Source organism: Trematomus bernacchii, unplaced genomic scaffold (assembly GCF_902827165.1).
Source record: "Trematomus bernacchii unplaced genomic scaffold, fTreBer1.1, whole genome shotgun sequence".
Classification (NCBI taxonomy): domain Eukaryota; kingdom Metazoa; phylum Chordata; class Actinopteri; order Perciformes; family Nototheniidae; genus Trematomus; species Trematomus bernacchii.
Window position 1 is genome coordinate 484,712 of NW_022987623.1, and position 15,627 is coordinate 500,338.

At 39.0% G+C, this 15,627-nt stretch overlaps 1 protein-coding gene across 1 annotated transcript; it reads right to left on the reverse strand.

The window, feature by feature from the left end:
- Positions 1–4,630: 4,630 nt before the first annotated feature.
- Positions 4,631–15,475, reverse strand: LOC117484374 (transmembrane and death domain protein 1-like; the record flags this gene model as incomplete). Its single annotated transcript, XM_034132832.1, has 5 exons — positions 4,631–4,896; positions 7,726–7,878; positions 11,155–11,274; positions 13,395–13,586; positions 15,397–15,475. Coding segments are annotated over 5 exons (810 nt in total), but the record flags the coding sequence as incomplete, so codon positions are not given.
- Positions 15,476–15,627: the final 152 nt, after the last annotated feature.

Below are 15,627 nucleotides of genomic sequence, written 5' to 3' on the forward strand. Positions count from 1 at the left end.
TTCATCTAGCTTGTACCCTTATTATCTTTCTCCCTCTGCTAGTTCGCTGTAATGTCTTCCACTGTAAAGTCATAGTTTGCTAAATCTGCCTATTGTCTTCACTGCCTGTAATGCCCTGTCCTTGCCACAGGATGGCACTGTGGCTTCACGTGTGCACCACCTTTCCTCTGATCAGCAGTAAAAACTTTGAAGAAGTCTCAGATTCCCTGCAGGGAAAACCATGAAAGACAAAGTTGTGAGAGCTGGAGCCGAGGCGATTAGGCAAAAGAAAGACGGTGTGACGGTAAAAAGAGCTGCTGTTGTGATCTTGTTCCCTGTGATCCATATATATTGAGCAAAGGGAGAGTGATGGCACCTCGGCGGCCCTGCAGATGAATGAAGATGCAAATGTACGCAGGGAGAAGTTAAAGCCTTCAGTGACACTGAGCACACCCAGGAGGCCGCATCACATCCCGGCCATCGACAGCTTCATCCAGACAAACACTTGACTCCTTTTTGCTGAGCTGAGCCAATGACGAGAGACAGATGTTCCCCTCCACAGACAATCCAGTTTGATAAGCTGCTGCTCCACAAACCAGCTGATAACCCAAAAATAAAGAAACCACCGGGATAAAAGAAAGGACATTTTTACATGAGAATGCCTGCAAACCGTCTCCTCACACGTCGGCCTCGCCTCGCCTGTTAAATGTCAATTTCATGTCAGATTCTCTCTCTATTCATCCATGACGCCTGTGATTGCTTCATCCCTTTGCATGAGAATGGCTTGGAATGAACGGCTGCTCATTCTCTGTGCCCAGTAAATGAAAAGCATCGTAAAGACCCGGGCAGCAGACGATCACATGACCGCTCTGTGGAACATGAAATTGTGTGTTGTCTGTTTCTGGAGTTATGCAGTGTGCCAGCTGGAGGTGTTTGATGCAGAGGAGAGGTGGGAAGAAATACTTTGTTAATGTACTTAAGTACATTTGTCTGGTATCAGTACTTTACTCCACTACTTATTTTTCTGATGACTTTTTATTTTTACTTCTTACATTTTGAACACAAATACCTGAACTTTCTACTTCTTACATTTTGAACACAAATACCTGTACTTTCTACTTCTTACATTTTGAACACAAATACCTGTACTTTCTACTTCTTACATGTTGAACACAAATACCTGTACTTTCTACTTCTTACATGTTGAACACAAATACCTGTACTTTCTACTTCTTACATGTTGAACACAAATACCTGTACTTTCTACTTCTTACATGTTGAACACAAATACCTGTACTTTCTACTTCTTACATTTTGAACACAAATACCTGTACTTTCTACTTCTTACATTTTGAACCCAAATACCTGTACTTTCTACTTCTTACATGTTGAACCCAAATACCTGAACTTTCTACTTCTTACATTTTGAACACAAATACCTGTACTTTCTACTTCTTACATGTTGAACACAAATACCTGTACTTTCTACTTCTTACATGTTGAACACAAATACCTGTACTTTCTACTTCTTACATTTTGAACACAAATACCTGTACTTTCTACTTCTTACATGTTGAACCCAAATACCTGTACTTTCTACTTCTTACATTTTCCAAACAGGCTGGTTCCTTTAGTTTGAATGTGTGTTTGGTGGCGTGATCATTATTATTTAGAGTCATTGCGTGCCTATTGATTTGAACACGATCCGTGTATCCATCATTTCCTGGTCTTCTCTAAAGAAGAGGGACCAATGAAAACGTTGTCATGTTGCCGTTGTTCAGCATGGAAACATTCATTAGCTAACAATGACATTATTGTTCTATTAATATAAAGGGAGGTCAGGTACTCTTTAAAACAGCTGCTAGTTATGGGTACTTTTTACTGAAGTACATTTCAAAGCCCTCTTTACTTTGACTTGAGTAAAGAAGTTTAGTCAGTACTTCTACTTTTACCAGAGTATTTTTAAACACGTGTATCTGTACTTCTACTTGAGTAAAGGATGTGTGTACTTTTTGCCATCTCTGGTCTTATAGTTTTCCTTCTCCACTAAGAGCGGTCTCCCAGTGGGATCCTGGCGATGCTAAGGAGTTTCACAAACCATGATGCAGGGCAGGCCCCACGGTGCAGGCCCCGCGGTGCAGGTTGTTTCTGGGACTCACTCAGGCATGCAGTGCTTTCCTCTCCACTGCTTACAGACACACAGGTGAGCCCACAGCAGGTGAGCCTGTCATAGTCAGCAGCAGAGGGATGCTAACAGCCAGCAGAGGAAGTTTAGTTGGGAAGAGTTCTGCTGCACCACTGGGGAGGAGGGTTCAAGTTTCAAGGTTCTATTGTCATTTGCACATTGGCTACAGTGTGAATAACTTAAGTAACAGGCTCCTCCAACAGTGCAACATATATATATATAGGACGTAGAACAAATACAACTGATAAAGTAGTGCAAGAGAGGGTGCAAGAGGGTGGATGCTGTCTGAAAGACAGTGTCATCACTATCTTTCACATTTATGATATGGTCAATTATTTTAAGGCTTGTACTGAAGAATATGTTACAATTTACAGTTTAAAGATTTGTACGCAGGCTGCATATTCCCATCTAAAGAAGTAAGGCTTTTTGCACCTGCTTTAATGTTCATAGCTTTCTCAGTTTACGGTTGATTATGTATCTGTAGTTTCATCCTCTTTAGGTGTTAATTATTTTAAGGGTGTTCTGAGAAAGTATTTGTTTATTTGCACTTCTTTCAAAGTCGTCAAATGCACAGGCTGTATGTAATAATCTACAGAAATAATAGGTTTTTTTTGGTTGATCATCTGTACATGTTGTCCTCTTAGGTGGTTAATTATTTTAAGGTTGTATTTAGGAAAGTTGTGGTTTGTTCGCAAATTAAATGTAGTTGTATGCACATGCTGCATACAGTATTTCCATCTATAGAAGTAATGCTTGTTGCACCTGCTGCAGTGTTCATATAGCTCTTCTTTTGGTCTATGATTGATCATCTATCGGTCATTTCTTAGTTGTGTCCTCTTTGGTGGGTAAAGGGGACCTATCATGCAAAATCAGTCCGATGAACTAACCGCCTTCTGGAAAAGCTTCACATTTACGTCGGTACGCAAATGGGCTTTGTGACACAAGTGATGGTACGCATTTCAGATTGTTGCCGTGCATGCGTACCTGCGTACCAGTTATGTGCACCCCTGCTTAGGTATGGTCCTACACTATATTATTCAAATATAGCATGATAGGTCCACTTTAAGTTTGTATGGCTGTACTCAGGAAAGTAGTGGTTTATTTGCAATTTATAAAGATCTGTACGCACAGGCTTCATATTTTTTTTGCCTTTGTTTGACTATTTATCTGTAATTCCTTAATCTCGTAATTGTGTCTTGTACTGAGGACAGCTGTATTTAATTTGGAATTCATAAAGAGTTGTATATGCACACGCTGCATATTAACTATATACATACTGCTTGTTGCACCCGTCGTGGTGCACATGGCTTTTGCTAAACGTGTGCAAAGTCAAATCAAGTAAGCATTAATTAGAAGCACTTATATTAAGAAAAACAGTGTCAGATTACGGATGTCACTATAAAGAGGAAACTGAAACCCACGATGCCCTCTCGGCCTCTCGCAGCGTGGCTCACACTGCTCTGCCTGGCACTATAATTTGTTTAAAAGTTGATTTATGAACTAATTGTCTGTAATTGCCGCTTAGTGCCACCGTTAATCCAAGCTGTCTGCCTCCTGAAGCACATTAGGCCAGAATTGTATAATGAAGTAATTAGTTCAATTACGAAGAAGAAAGTAGGGTTAGAAACTGGGGAGAAATATCTAGAAAGCACTGTGAGTGTTCTCCGTCCTGCGACTGTGACACATGCTCAGCAGAGTATGAGAAAATAGCCTCGCTGTGAGCTAATGATTCCCTTAATTAAAGCTTGCACGAGTCAATTAGAATCTTCTTATACGGACATTTCCATTCTGTTTTGTTCGCCATGCCAGTTTTTGGAATCGACACAACTGCGGCATCTCACATATCACGTTATTCCAGCTTGCTAACAATCCTCAGCTGCTTCACACTTTGGAAAAAATATAGCTCTGTGTTTTTGTATTTGGCTTCTGTCAGCCGCCAGAAGCTGCCATCACAACCAAGAGTGGCCCATTGTCTTCTCGCATTGTCATTGTTATTAGTCTTTTGGATTGCCTGTGGGGAAGCGAGCGCCAGGCTGGATAATTAGTTGTTCCTTCGATGCCAGACGGGCACATTGCCGTCACTTGGAGGGGAAATGGAAAGTGGCATCACTATCACAGTAACACCGGAACAACCTTTGGTGTGAGGCTCCAGCGCATCTGTCACACCACTAGCAATCGCCCCACTGGCAACACAATAACGCTTATACCAGCCTACAAAACACAGCATGGATAATGACTTTATCTGAGACGGCATTACACTTGTCGTATTTGCCATAATTAGTTGTGGTGTGTGGGGGAATCGATACCCAGTTTGTCTGTTGCTGGCTCTGCTGATCATCGTGGACAAATGGGTTTTGGCATTTCTAATCTTCCATAAAAGAGACATCAGTCGAACAAATAGAGAGGCCTTTTATTTATACACTGTGTTATAGTTGTACGAAGCAAATGTTGGACTCTTTAAAGCCACTATTTTGAAGCGTCTGACCTCCTCGTGGCTGCATCTTTCGGCGTTAAATGTCCAACTCTGATCTTGCTGCTGGTGGTCCTGGTGGTTTTACGTGAGATGTGTAGGATGACGAGGAGTATGGTGACACCCAGGAGGAAGGTGCCTCCGAAGCCCAGCAGGAGGCCATATAAGAGGGGCAGAGCCGAGTCCAGAGGCCCCTTCTGGTACAGAGGGACCGGGGCCCGTTGCACAATCAGATCCAGGTCACTCCATGTCAGATCCCTCACTAACACAAACACAACAAGTCAGAAGTCTAAGAGAAAATGTTCCTGCTTCTCTCTTGATTTATTACCTCAGTTATCATTTTCCTGATGAGTTTATGGTCTCTAGTTTAAAGTCTTCGTTAACACAGAAGGATGTTCATTTAGTAAATTATGGTCCCATTTAGAATACAATAGACAATAAAGCAGTTGTCGCTTTAGGGCGGGTCTACCTTATAATTGACAGTTTGTTACCTCGTTGTTTTTCGTCCTACAACTTTTACCCGTTCACTGTGTTTCCACTTTAGGAAAGTCACTCTTAACATTTTGGTCACCCTAAAAAGTCTTGTTCAGTGTTTGGTTCCACATTTCTCCAACCCCCTCATCTTAAAATCAAGATTGCGACCAAAAACTGTAGTCCTCAAATCAATGGTTGGCATCACCGTAACTCTGTCTGTGAATGATTCCCATGTAATCCCATTAAAAGGCTAAACCGACAATTCATTTTCCATCAAACTAGTATTGCCCGTGTATCCAAAATGTCCGTCGCCTAAAAATGTGTTTATTCAGTATTTGTACTTCACCGTTTTGTGTCCAAAAAACCAACCAGAGGCCATTAAACTATCGGCCCCTAAAAGTCTACGGGTCAGATACACGATAGCCATCTCAGAGGACTGTGGGAGTGTTCACTTGACAATGAAGCACCCAGGAGAACAAACAATTAAAATAGACAGGTGATAATTACATTTTTTGAATTTTGAGGAGTCCTGGGAAATACTCCTCCGCATAGAGAGAGTGTTGGGAAGTAATGAGTTGGAATAATGCCCACGGCCACCACCGAATCTAATCGGGCATCTCATCTAAACACGTAATAGATTCAGGGTTCAGAGGAACAGTATATTGTTTGTCATTCAGACATTATCTCCAGGTGGGTAACCCCAAAACCTCATCTTGACATCAAGATATTTAGGTTAGGAGTTAGGACTCCATCACCGTGTTGTAGGATGACCAGAGGTGGGAACTAGTGGAGTACAAATACTTCGTTACTGTACTTAAGTACATTTTTCTGGTATCAGTACTTTACTCCAATACTTATTTTTCTGACAGCTTTTTACTTTGACTTCTTACATTTTGAACACAAATACCTGTACTTTCTACTTCTTACATGTTGAACACAAATACCTGTACTTTCTACTTCTTACATGTTGAACACAAATACCTGTACTTTCTACTTCTTACATGTTGAACACAAATACCTGTACTTTCTACTTCTTACATTTTGAACACTAATACCTGTACTTTCTACTTCTTACATTTTGAACCCAAATACCTGTACTTTCTACTTCTTACATGTTGAACACAAATACCTGTACTTTCTACTTCTTACATGTTGAACACAAATACCTGTACTTTCTACTTCTTACATGTTGAACACAAATACCTGTACTTTCTACTTCTTACATTTTGAACCCAAATACCTGTACTTTCTACTTCTCACATTTTGAACCCAAATACCTGTACTTTCTACTTCTTACATGTTGAACACAAATACCTGTACTTTCTACTTCTTACATGTTGAACCCAAATACCTGTACTTTCTACTTCTTACATGTTGAACCCAAATACCTGTACTTTCTACTTCTTACATGTTGAACACAAATACCTGTACTTTCTACTTCTTACATGTTGAACACAAATACCTGTACTTTCTACTTCTTACATGTTGAACACAAATACCTGTACTTTCTACTTCTTACATGTTGAACACAAATACCTGTACTTTCTACTTCTTACATTTTGAACCCAAATACCTGTACTTTCTACTTCTCACATTTTGAACCCAAATACCTGTACTTTCTACTTCTTACATGTTGAACACAAATACCTGTACTTTCTACTTCTTACATGTTGAACCCAAATACCTGTACTTTCTACTTCTTACATGTTGAACCCAAATACCTGTACTTTCTACTTCTTACATGTTGAACACAAATACCTGTACTTTCTACTTCTTACATTTTGAACCCAAATACCTGTACTTTCTACTTCTCACATTTTGAACCCAAATACCTGTACTTTCTACTTCTTACATGTTGAACACAAATACCTGAACTTTCTACTTCTTACATGTTGAACACAAATACCTGTACTTTCTACTTCTTACATGTTGAACACAAATACCTGTACTTTCTACTTCTTACATGTTGAACACAAATACCTGTACTTTCTACTTCTTACATTTTGAACCCAAATACCTGTACTTTCTACTTCTCACATTTTGAACCCAAATACCTGTACTTTCTACTTCTTACATGTTGAACACAAATACCTGTACTTTCTACTTCTTACATGTTGAACCCAAATACCTGTACTTTCTACTTCTTACATGTTGAACCCAAATACCTGTACTTTCTACTTCTTACATGTTGAACCCAAATACCTGTACTTTCTACTTCTTACATTTCCCAAACAGGCTGGTTCCTTTAGTTTGAATGTGTGTCTGGTGGCGTGATCATTATTATTTAGAGTCATTGCGTGCCTATTGATTTGAACACGATCCGTGTATCCATCATTTCCTGGTCTTCTCTAAAGAAGAGGGACCAATGAAAACGTTGTCATGTTGCCGTTGTTCAGCATGGAAACATTCATTAGCTAACAATGACATTATTGTTCTATTAATATAAAGGGAGGTCAGGTACTCTTTAAAACAGCTGCTCTTTTTACTGAAGTACATTTCAAAGCCCTCTTTACTTTTAAGTTTAGTACTTTTACCAGAGTATTTTTAAACACGAGTATCTGTACTTCTACTTGAGTAAAGGATGTGTGTACTTGTGCCATCTCTGTTGGTGAATTACCTTTTCTTTTTCTGACCCTCCGGCCCTTCTTCTTCTGGCCCTTTGTGTCAGATTGCTTCTCTGGGGGGTTTAGAGATTGGACATATTTGTGATAGTCTTCGACGTAGCGCTTCAGGCTCAAGGATTTGTCCTGGTTGATGTTCTTCCCAACTTCTGTGGAAACAAAAAAAGCACACAAACACAGGGCTAAGCATCTCTGTCGCTTCAAATACTAAACGTGTATGCATTTCATCCTTGAACATAATGGTTGTTTTCTCACCATGAACATAATTAGTTCTGGCAGGAGATCAACGCGCCGGTTCACTATCAAACACTCAAGTTTCTACGTATGAGTACATCTCTTCAGAACTGCAATCAAGTGTATGATAACTGCCGCATCTACATTCTTTCTCATCAAAGCCACCCACATGTCTTATAACTCATCTTTTTGCTCCTCTAAAGCTGCTGATGAAAGGAGCAGATGGTTTGTTCTGCGTTTGGTGTCAGCTCCACTGAGTCCTCTGTCAGATCATTTACACCTCCTTCCCTCCAAACGCCACACTGTGGAGCACGCTGGTCTGCAACACATGCCACAGACTGGCAGTGTGCAAAAATGTGCCACTTTTGAGGCTCCAATTAAAACAAATGTCAAAGCAATGAAGCAATGTTGTACGGCCTGTTGTTCAAGTCTTGAGAGCCAAAAATAAACCAAATTTGAAAATGCTGTGTTTCTGTGTTTCTGTGTAAGGCAGCTTTTCCTATAAATACAATCATTTTTTATCCTACACTACAAAAACTCGAAATCTTGCCAAGTATATTTGTCTAATATCTCGTCAGAATATGTCTTTACACCTGCTATAAGACATAGAGTGGTGCAGGAATGAGTCCTAAAACCAGGAAGTGAGTTAGCATTTCACCACTTCCTGTTCCCTCGTCTCAGAGCCAATGGGATCTCTCCATAGGGTTTTGGAAAATATCTGGAAATAAGGTCTGTGGTTGAGACACATTGAAGAGACGGATCACGTTTTGTTCTACCACATTAAATCCATCAGCAGTGACCCCACTGGTGATTTCTGAAGAGTTGACGTGTCTGAAAAACGATGGTTGTTACCAAGTGGCTGAATAGGACTACAGAAGTTGTGGAGGTCGTTGTACGTCATTACGCCGAACACGTAAACACTCCTCTAAGTTAGTTTGCCCTGTTCTGCTTGAAAGCAAGTCCCTGCCTCCTGCTAACTGTTCAAAGAAACGCTTCAACTCGTACCATTTAGAGTCTGTATGTTTGAGTATGGATCTGAAGTTGGCGTGACGTTGAAGTCGTGCTGCTGGACTCGGCTGTAGTTCCTTCATAGCATTACGTTAGCATTTAGCTTCTGGAGATTAGATTTATGATTAAAAAAAGTAGCGTGGACATGTGGAGATTATCCGGCTGAACAAAACGTGCATTTATCAGTTAGTTTTCCACAGATCTTATTTCGAGCTATTTTCCAAAATCCTATGGAGAAATCCCGATGCTTTTTTGTCGAGGGAACCAGCAGCTTACTTCCGGGTAAATACGTCCTCCCTGCACCTCTCAATAACTTCAGAAGTGACACTGCAGTGAGATATCAGGTCTTGTTTCTAGACAATGCATCATCTTGTTCAGTCAAAAAATCTTATTTTGAGACGTATCTCAGAGGAAACTTGGAAAATCACCAACATCAGAAAACAGAAACACTTTTGAGCATTTGCGGCGTATATTGTAACACGACATTTCCTGATTCTGGTCAAATATAGTTCAAAAGGAGTTCTCCCAGATAATTACAAAATCTGATTTATCTAAATATCCCTTCTTATTTCAGGAAATCTTACCAAACAAATGTTCACTTGTTCTATTGGCAGATTGTTGTACTTATTTCAAGACTTAATACGCCTCAGTAAGTATAATTTCCTTTTTCTTTTATTTATTTGCATTGAATTTGATATTGAGTTAATCCAAAAGTAACAGAAGGTAATCAGATTACTTTTACATTGTGAAACTAAGATTACTGATTGCAGCTAACTAGTAATTACTAAACAGGATAATGTCTCGCCCTGAGATGAAGTGTGCAAAAAGGTGCCACTTTTGAGGCTCCAATTAAAACAAATCTCAAAGTACTGAAGCAATTACGGCCTGTTGTTCGAGTGGTGAGGTCCACAAATAAACCAAATTTGAAAATGTATCCTGACACGTACCCAAATTAGGCTTTGTTCCAGTTTCCTGTTGTCAAGGGACGTGCTGAGAAAACACTGTTCTACTAACTCTTTTAATTTGCTCACAGGATTATTGTATTAAAAGTTGATGTTATGCAAAACTAATGTATTTTATATCAAGGTTAGACAAATAAGTTTGAATGTATATGTTTTGTGAAAAAACGAGGGACTTATTCTAATGGGACCATGATCTGTGAGAGGTGAATAACACGATTGCACTAAATATTGATTTCATTGATAGTAATAAAAGGTACAAACTATAAAAATCAGGATTTGGGGGTTTCTGACCATTTTTGGATAATTAAACATGCACTGGGTCACATTGTATATTGCTGTAATTACATCAAATACAATGTTTTTGTTTGTTTTTAATCTGTAAAGCCCACTCAGATGAACGTGTTTTGTGATATTGGGCTATACAAATAAAGTTTAATTTGATTGACCCAGGAATATTATTGCTGTAACATAAAAACGAATATGACCGGAGGGTTAAATAATTGATCCAGAGCCACAGGAGTCTCTGTTAAACACCTGAACTTTTGGAAGAACATCCATAACATTCATCTGTTTTCGTGTCAAAATCCTGAATGTCCTCTTCCAATATCAGAGTAACATGATAACAAAGGTATCCCAACTGTAGCTGTGTACATGACAGGATGTATGATTACCTAGAACAGCATCAGGACTGTTTGAGGCATATGATAGCTATGTGATTAACATGATGATTCAGCCTCTATGGAGATAGACATATGACAAGCATGATCATTTCTGACGTGGAGCTAATCTGAAGTAAACATTGAATACTGCTTTCTATTCCTCCATCTTGTGACTGTGTAACTCCCTCTCTTGGATATCAGCATGTGAAGGACACTGTTCAGGAACTAGTTGATGCTCTGTATGTGATGACTACTTCCATTCTGGAGAGGATCACAAATACATGGATCCTGAGATTGAAGATCAAGCCGGAGACCAGTGAGATCTTCCAACAGTTTGCAACTTACAAATTATTTATCTAATATATCATATTCCAATTACTTGTATATAGACTCTCCTTACACTAATTATATTCTATTGTATTTGAATTTACTTGTACTATTTTATCTGTTGTATTGTGTTGCACTGTTGGAGGAGCCTGTGACCTCAGATTTTCATTGACATATCTACACTGTAGCTATGTACACATGACAATACAAGCCTTGAATCTTGGTTGCTTCTCACCGATGGCGATGTCTGTCCTCCCAATGTGCTGCAGGGCTCGAGTCAGCCTGTCTTGGTACGTCTGCTCTCCGTTCTTCAGCAGCCAGTCAGTCAGCGCCGCCCGGCACTCTGCCTCCAGATCTGAGAAACACAAAGCATCTGGCCGTCAGACAGGAAGGTTTCTGACAGATAGACTGCTGCAAGAAGCTCCTGCAGCAGAGGAGGAGCAGAGAGAGAAGTACACACATCCTTTACTCAAGTAGAAGTACAGATACTCATGTTTAAATATACTCTGGTGAAAGTAGAAGTACTGACTAAACTTCTTTACTCAAGTAAAAGTAAAGAGGGCTTTGAAATGTACTTCAGTAAAAAGTACCCATAACTAGCAGCTGTTTTAAAGAGTACCTGACCTCCCTTTATATTAATAGAACAATAATGTCATTGTTAGCTAATGAATGTTTCCATGCTGAACAACGGCAACATGACAACGTTTTCATTGGTCCCTCTTCTTTAGAGAAGACCAGGAAATGATGGATACACGGATCGTGTTCAAATCAATAGGCACGCAATGACTCTAAATAATAATGAGCACGCCACCAAACACACATTCAAACTAAAGGAACCAGCCTGTTTGGGAAATGAGAGAAGTAGAAAGTACAGGTATTTGTGTTCAACATGTAAGAAGTAGAAAGTACAGGTATTTGTGTTCAACATGTAAGAAGTAGAAAGTACAGGTATTTGGGTTCAACATGTAAGAAGTAGAAAGTACAGGTATTTGTGTTCAACATGTAAGAAGTAGAAAGTACAGGTATTTGAGTTCAACATGTAAGAAGTAGAAAGTACAGGTATTTGAGTTCAACATGTAAGAAGTAGAAAGTACAGGTATTTGAGTTCAACATGTAAGAAGTAGAAAGTACAGGTATTTGTGTTCAAAATGTAAGAAGTAGAAAGTACAGGTATTTGAGTTCAACATGTAAGAAGTAGAAAGTACAGGTATTTGTGTTCAACATGTAAGAAGTAGAAAGTACAGGTATTTGTGTTCAAAATGTAAGAAGTAGAAAGTACAGGTATTTGTGTTCAACATGTAAGAAGTAGAAAGTACAGGTATTTGTGTTCAAAATGTAAGAAGTAGAAAGTACAGGTATTTGTGTTCAAAATGTAAGAAGTAGAAAGTACAGGTATTTGTGTTCAAAATGTAAGAAGTAGAAAGTACAGGTATTTGTGTTCAAAATGTAAGAAGTAGAAAGTACAGGTATTTGAGTTCAACATGTAAGAAGTAGAAAGTACAGGTATTTGTGTTCAACATGTAAGAAGTAGAAAGTACAGGTATTTGTGTTCAAAATGTAAGAAGTAGAAAGTACAGGTATTTGTGTTCAAAATGTAAGAAGTCAAAGGAAAAAGTCGTCAGAAAAATAAGTAGTGGAGTAAAGTACTGATACCGGAAAAATGTACTTAAGTACAGTAACGAAGTATTTCTACTCAACGTTTTTTTTAACTTGCTTGTTGGCAACTTGGACTGGAGTTGGAGCCAAGGATCTTTTGAAATCCCTAAAGTTATGATGAACTTGATGAAGGCCTTTTCGTGCTTAAAAGCCAGAGTTTGTTGGTAGAAAATATAATGTTTGAATGTAATGGATCACATGTGGTTGGCAAAATGGTTCCAGAGCACCGCCTAAAACAAGTCCCCTGTATTTGCAAATGTACCAGACATATGACATTTGGTGGGAATTTGTTTCAAATGGAGACGACCAAAAAAGTCGCTCAGAGCAAGACCGTCAACCCAACAGGAAGTCAGCCATTTTGAATTGTGTGTGTTATTTTTTAATGTATTTTGGCTATTTTCAGGCCCCGTAACTAAACACAAACTCCTCCAACAGATTTAATTTAGATAGACTTCACATTTGGTCACTTTTACTATGTGATGAAGACTTTAATGCATCAACAATTATAATATAATAATGTTAAATATACTGTATGGTACTTAAACGTGCCATTTTGCATAATAAGTACTTTTACTTTTGGTTCTTAAAGTATATTTTGATACTCATACTTTGGTACTTTTGCTCACAATTTTGAATGCAGGACTTTTACTTATAACTGGGTATTTTTACACTGTAGTTTTCCTACTTTATTTGGGTACTTCTTGCACCCCTGGTCAATCTCTATCTCCTCCAGTCAGTCTCTACAGTAACAGTATGGTTAATATTCTAGTGCTCTTTCCAATCCTTCCTATAATGCTTATTTAGATGAGGAGTACTGACCCTGAGATGAAGAGGCGTCTCTCTTGGCTCGAGGTTTCAGATCTAGTTGATTATTTTCCGGTGCGAGGCGTTCGAGGTGCTGGAAGATGTTCTCCTCGGGGTGAGACAGGGTCCTCAGAAGATCCTCACACTCTCTAGACGTCAACATCTCCACTAACCTCTGCAGCTGATGGACGCCGATGTCCTCTGCCACTGATAACACATTACAAACAAGTGATATAATAACTCTAGGATCAGTTTAGCCCACAGGACAGAGGCTTGTGTAAACTGTCACAAGAAGGCATGACCATCAGTAAACTGTGAAATGCAGTTAATGGAGCTGACACTTCACAACGCTCTGCAGCATGCTTTCAATTAGCAAGTGTGAGGCGTGAAGCTGTCATGTTCATCTGCTCAGAATAGAAACTGAAATATCACAAACGGAGGAATCAGCGTTTCTGGGTGCTGATGCAACAGGACAGGCTCGGGAAGTCATGGATTACATGCAAGGGGTAATCATAGAAAAAAGGTGACCCGACCAGGATTACAGTGTCAGTAAAAACCTAAAAATATCATATAGTGTTTGTTGTAAAGGATTAGATTCCTGACTTTTTCATTATTTTAACATCTTTTTAAAAATTCTCCATTTTTTCTTTACAAAGATCTCACTTTTGGGAAATAATTCTGACTTTTTTTTTATGGTAAACATTTTTTTTTTTACCAAATTTCGATTTTGTTCATCAATTCAAATTTCCGGCAATTTTTTTTTAATTTCATTTTTCCCCAAAAAATCTCACTTTTTTCAAAAAAAGTGAGATTTTTTCTTATTCCTGACTTTTCACATAATTCTCACTTTTGTTTTGCAAAAATCTCACATTTTGGAAAAAATCTGACTTTTAAAATGTTCATTCTTTTCTTTTCAAATTCCCATTTTTCTTTCAAAATTCTCACTTTTTCTCCCAAAATCTCCCTTATTTCAAATTCCTGACCTACTACATAATTCTAACTTCTTTTGCAAAATTCTCAGTTTTTTCTCCTAATGCTGCGTTCACACCGGACGCGGGGGCGGCGCGATTACATGTAAAGTCAATGCAGAGACGCGGACAGACGCAAATTCTCTCCGACGGCGCGCATGAAGCGGTTGATGCGAATGCCGCGGCGCGATTGAAGGGGTACCTCACCGCTCGAGTTCAATTTCTCAACTAGAGTGTCAAATTCGCATGACGCAATCTCGCAGTAGCCAATCAGCGGTGAGGATCTCCGCCTGCCGCCACTGACGTTGAAACAGAAAACCAAAACATCAGCCGTTAGCTGTTAGCACTCAGAGCTCACAGCTCCTCATATCTGCTCAGAAACTAGACAAAAGTTAAACAAGTACAAACCACAGACTGTCTGTGTCATGGCGAGTACAGTCGCTGGTTTATTTATGTCTGTAGGCCGTTGTTGTGAGTGTGGACGGAGCATATACAACGTTAGCTTAGCCTAATCGATCCAATCTCCATTCAGAAAACACGCATTTTAAAAGGTGTTCGCCTGCCGTCTTGTCTGCACAGGTGTCAAAGCATTAATTCATGGTTTTTACTAACCGGTATCAGTATGTTGGTACTTCGGCACCATAAATCTCACTTTTTACAAACTGTTTTTAATTCAGGTGAACCTATGTTCATAAAATAGTGTGTGTGAGCGTAACTGTTTGTATTAAACTAAAACGGAGCATTTTCTGTCAGCTCAGATTTGATTTCTGCTCATGAGTTTCATTGTTGGTGTATAGGGTTCATTTCTGATCCTAAATATCTTGGTTTCTTCTTTTCTAAGGTCAAATTGTTCTGTTGTCTGACATTGAACACTTCAGTAAAAAACATCTTATTGATATTTTCTTTTTCTTTTCTTTATTTGCATTGGATTTGATATTGAGGTCATCCAAAAGTAACAGAAAGTAATCAGGTTACTTTTACATTGTGATACTCAGATTACAGATTGCATTATTTGTACAGATAACTAGTAAACGGATCATTTCTCTCACCTGTGTCCTCGCCCTGAGAGGAACTCAGTTTGAGAAAGACGAAGAAGAGCCAGAGGTCCCAGACTTTCATTTCAGATGAAGTTTAAAATAAATCCACACTGAACGTAAACAATCAAAGATAATGATGGTGGAGTTTATTTTCAAATATGGATCTAGAATGTGTATTTTTTTTAAACAGCCAATCACCATGCAACAGACATTTGTTAACTTCCAGTGACATCACTACAGAAC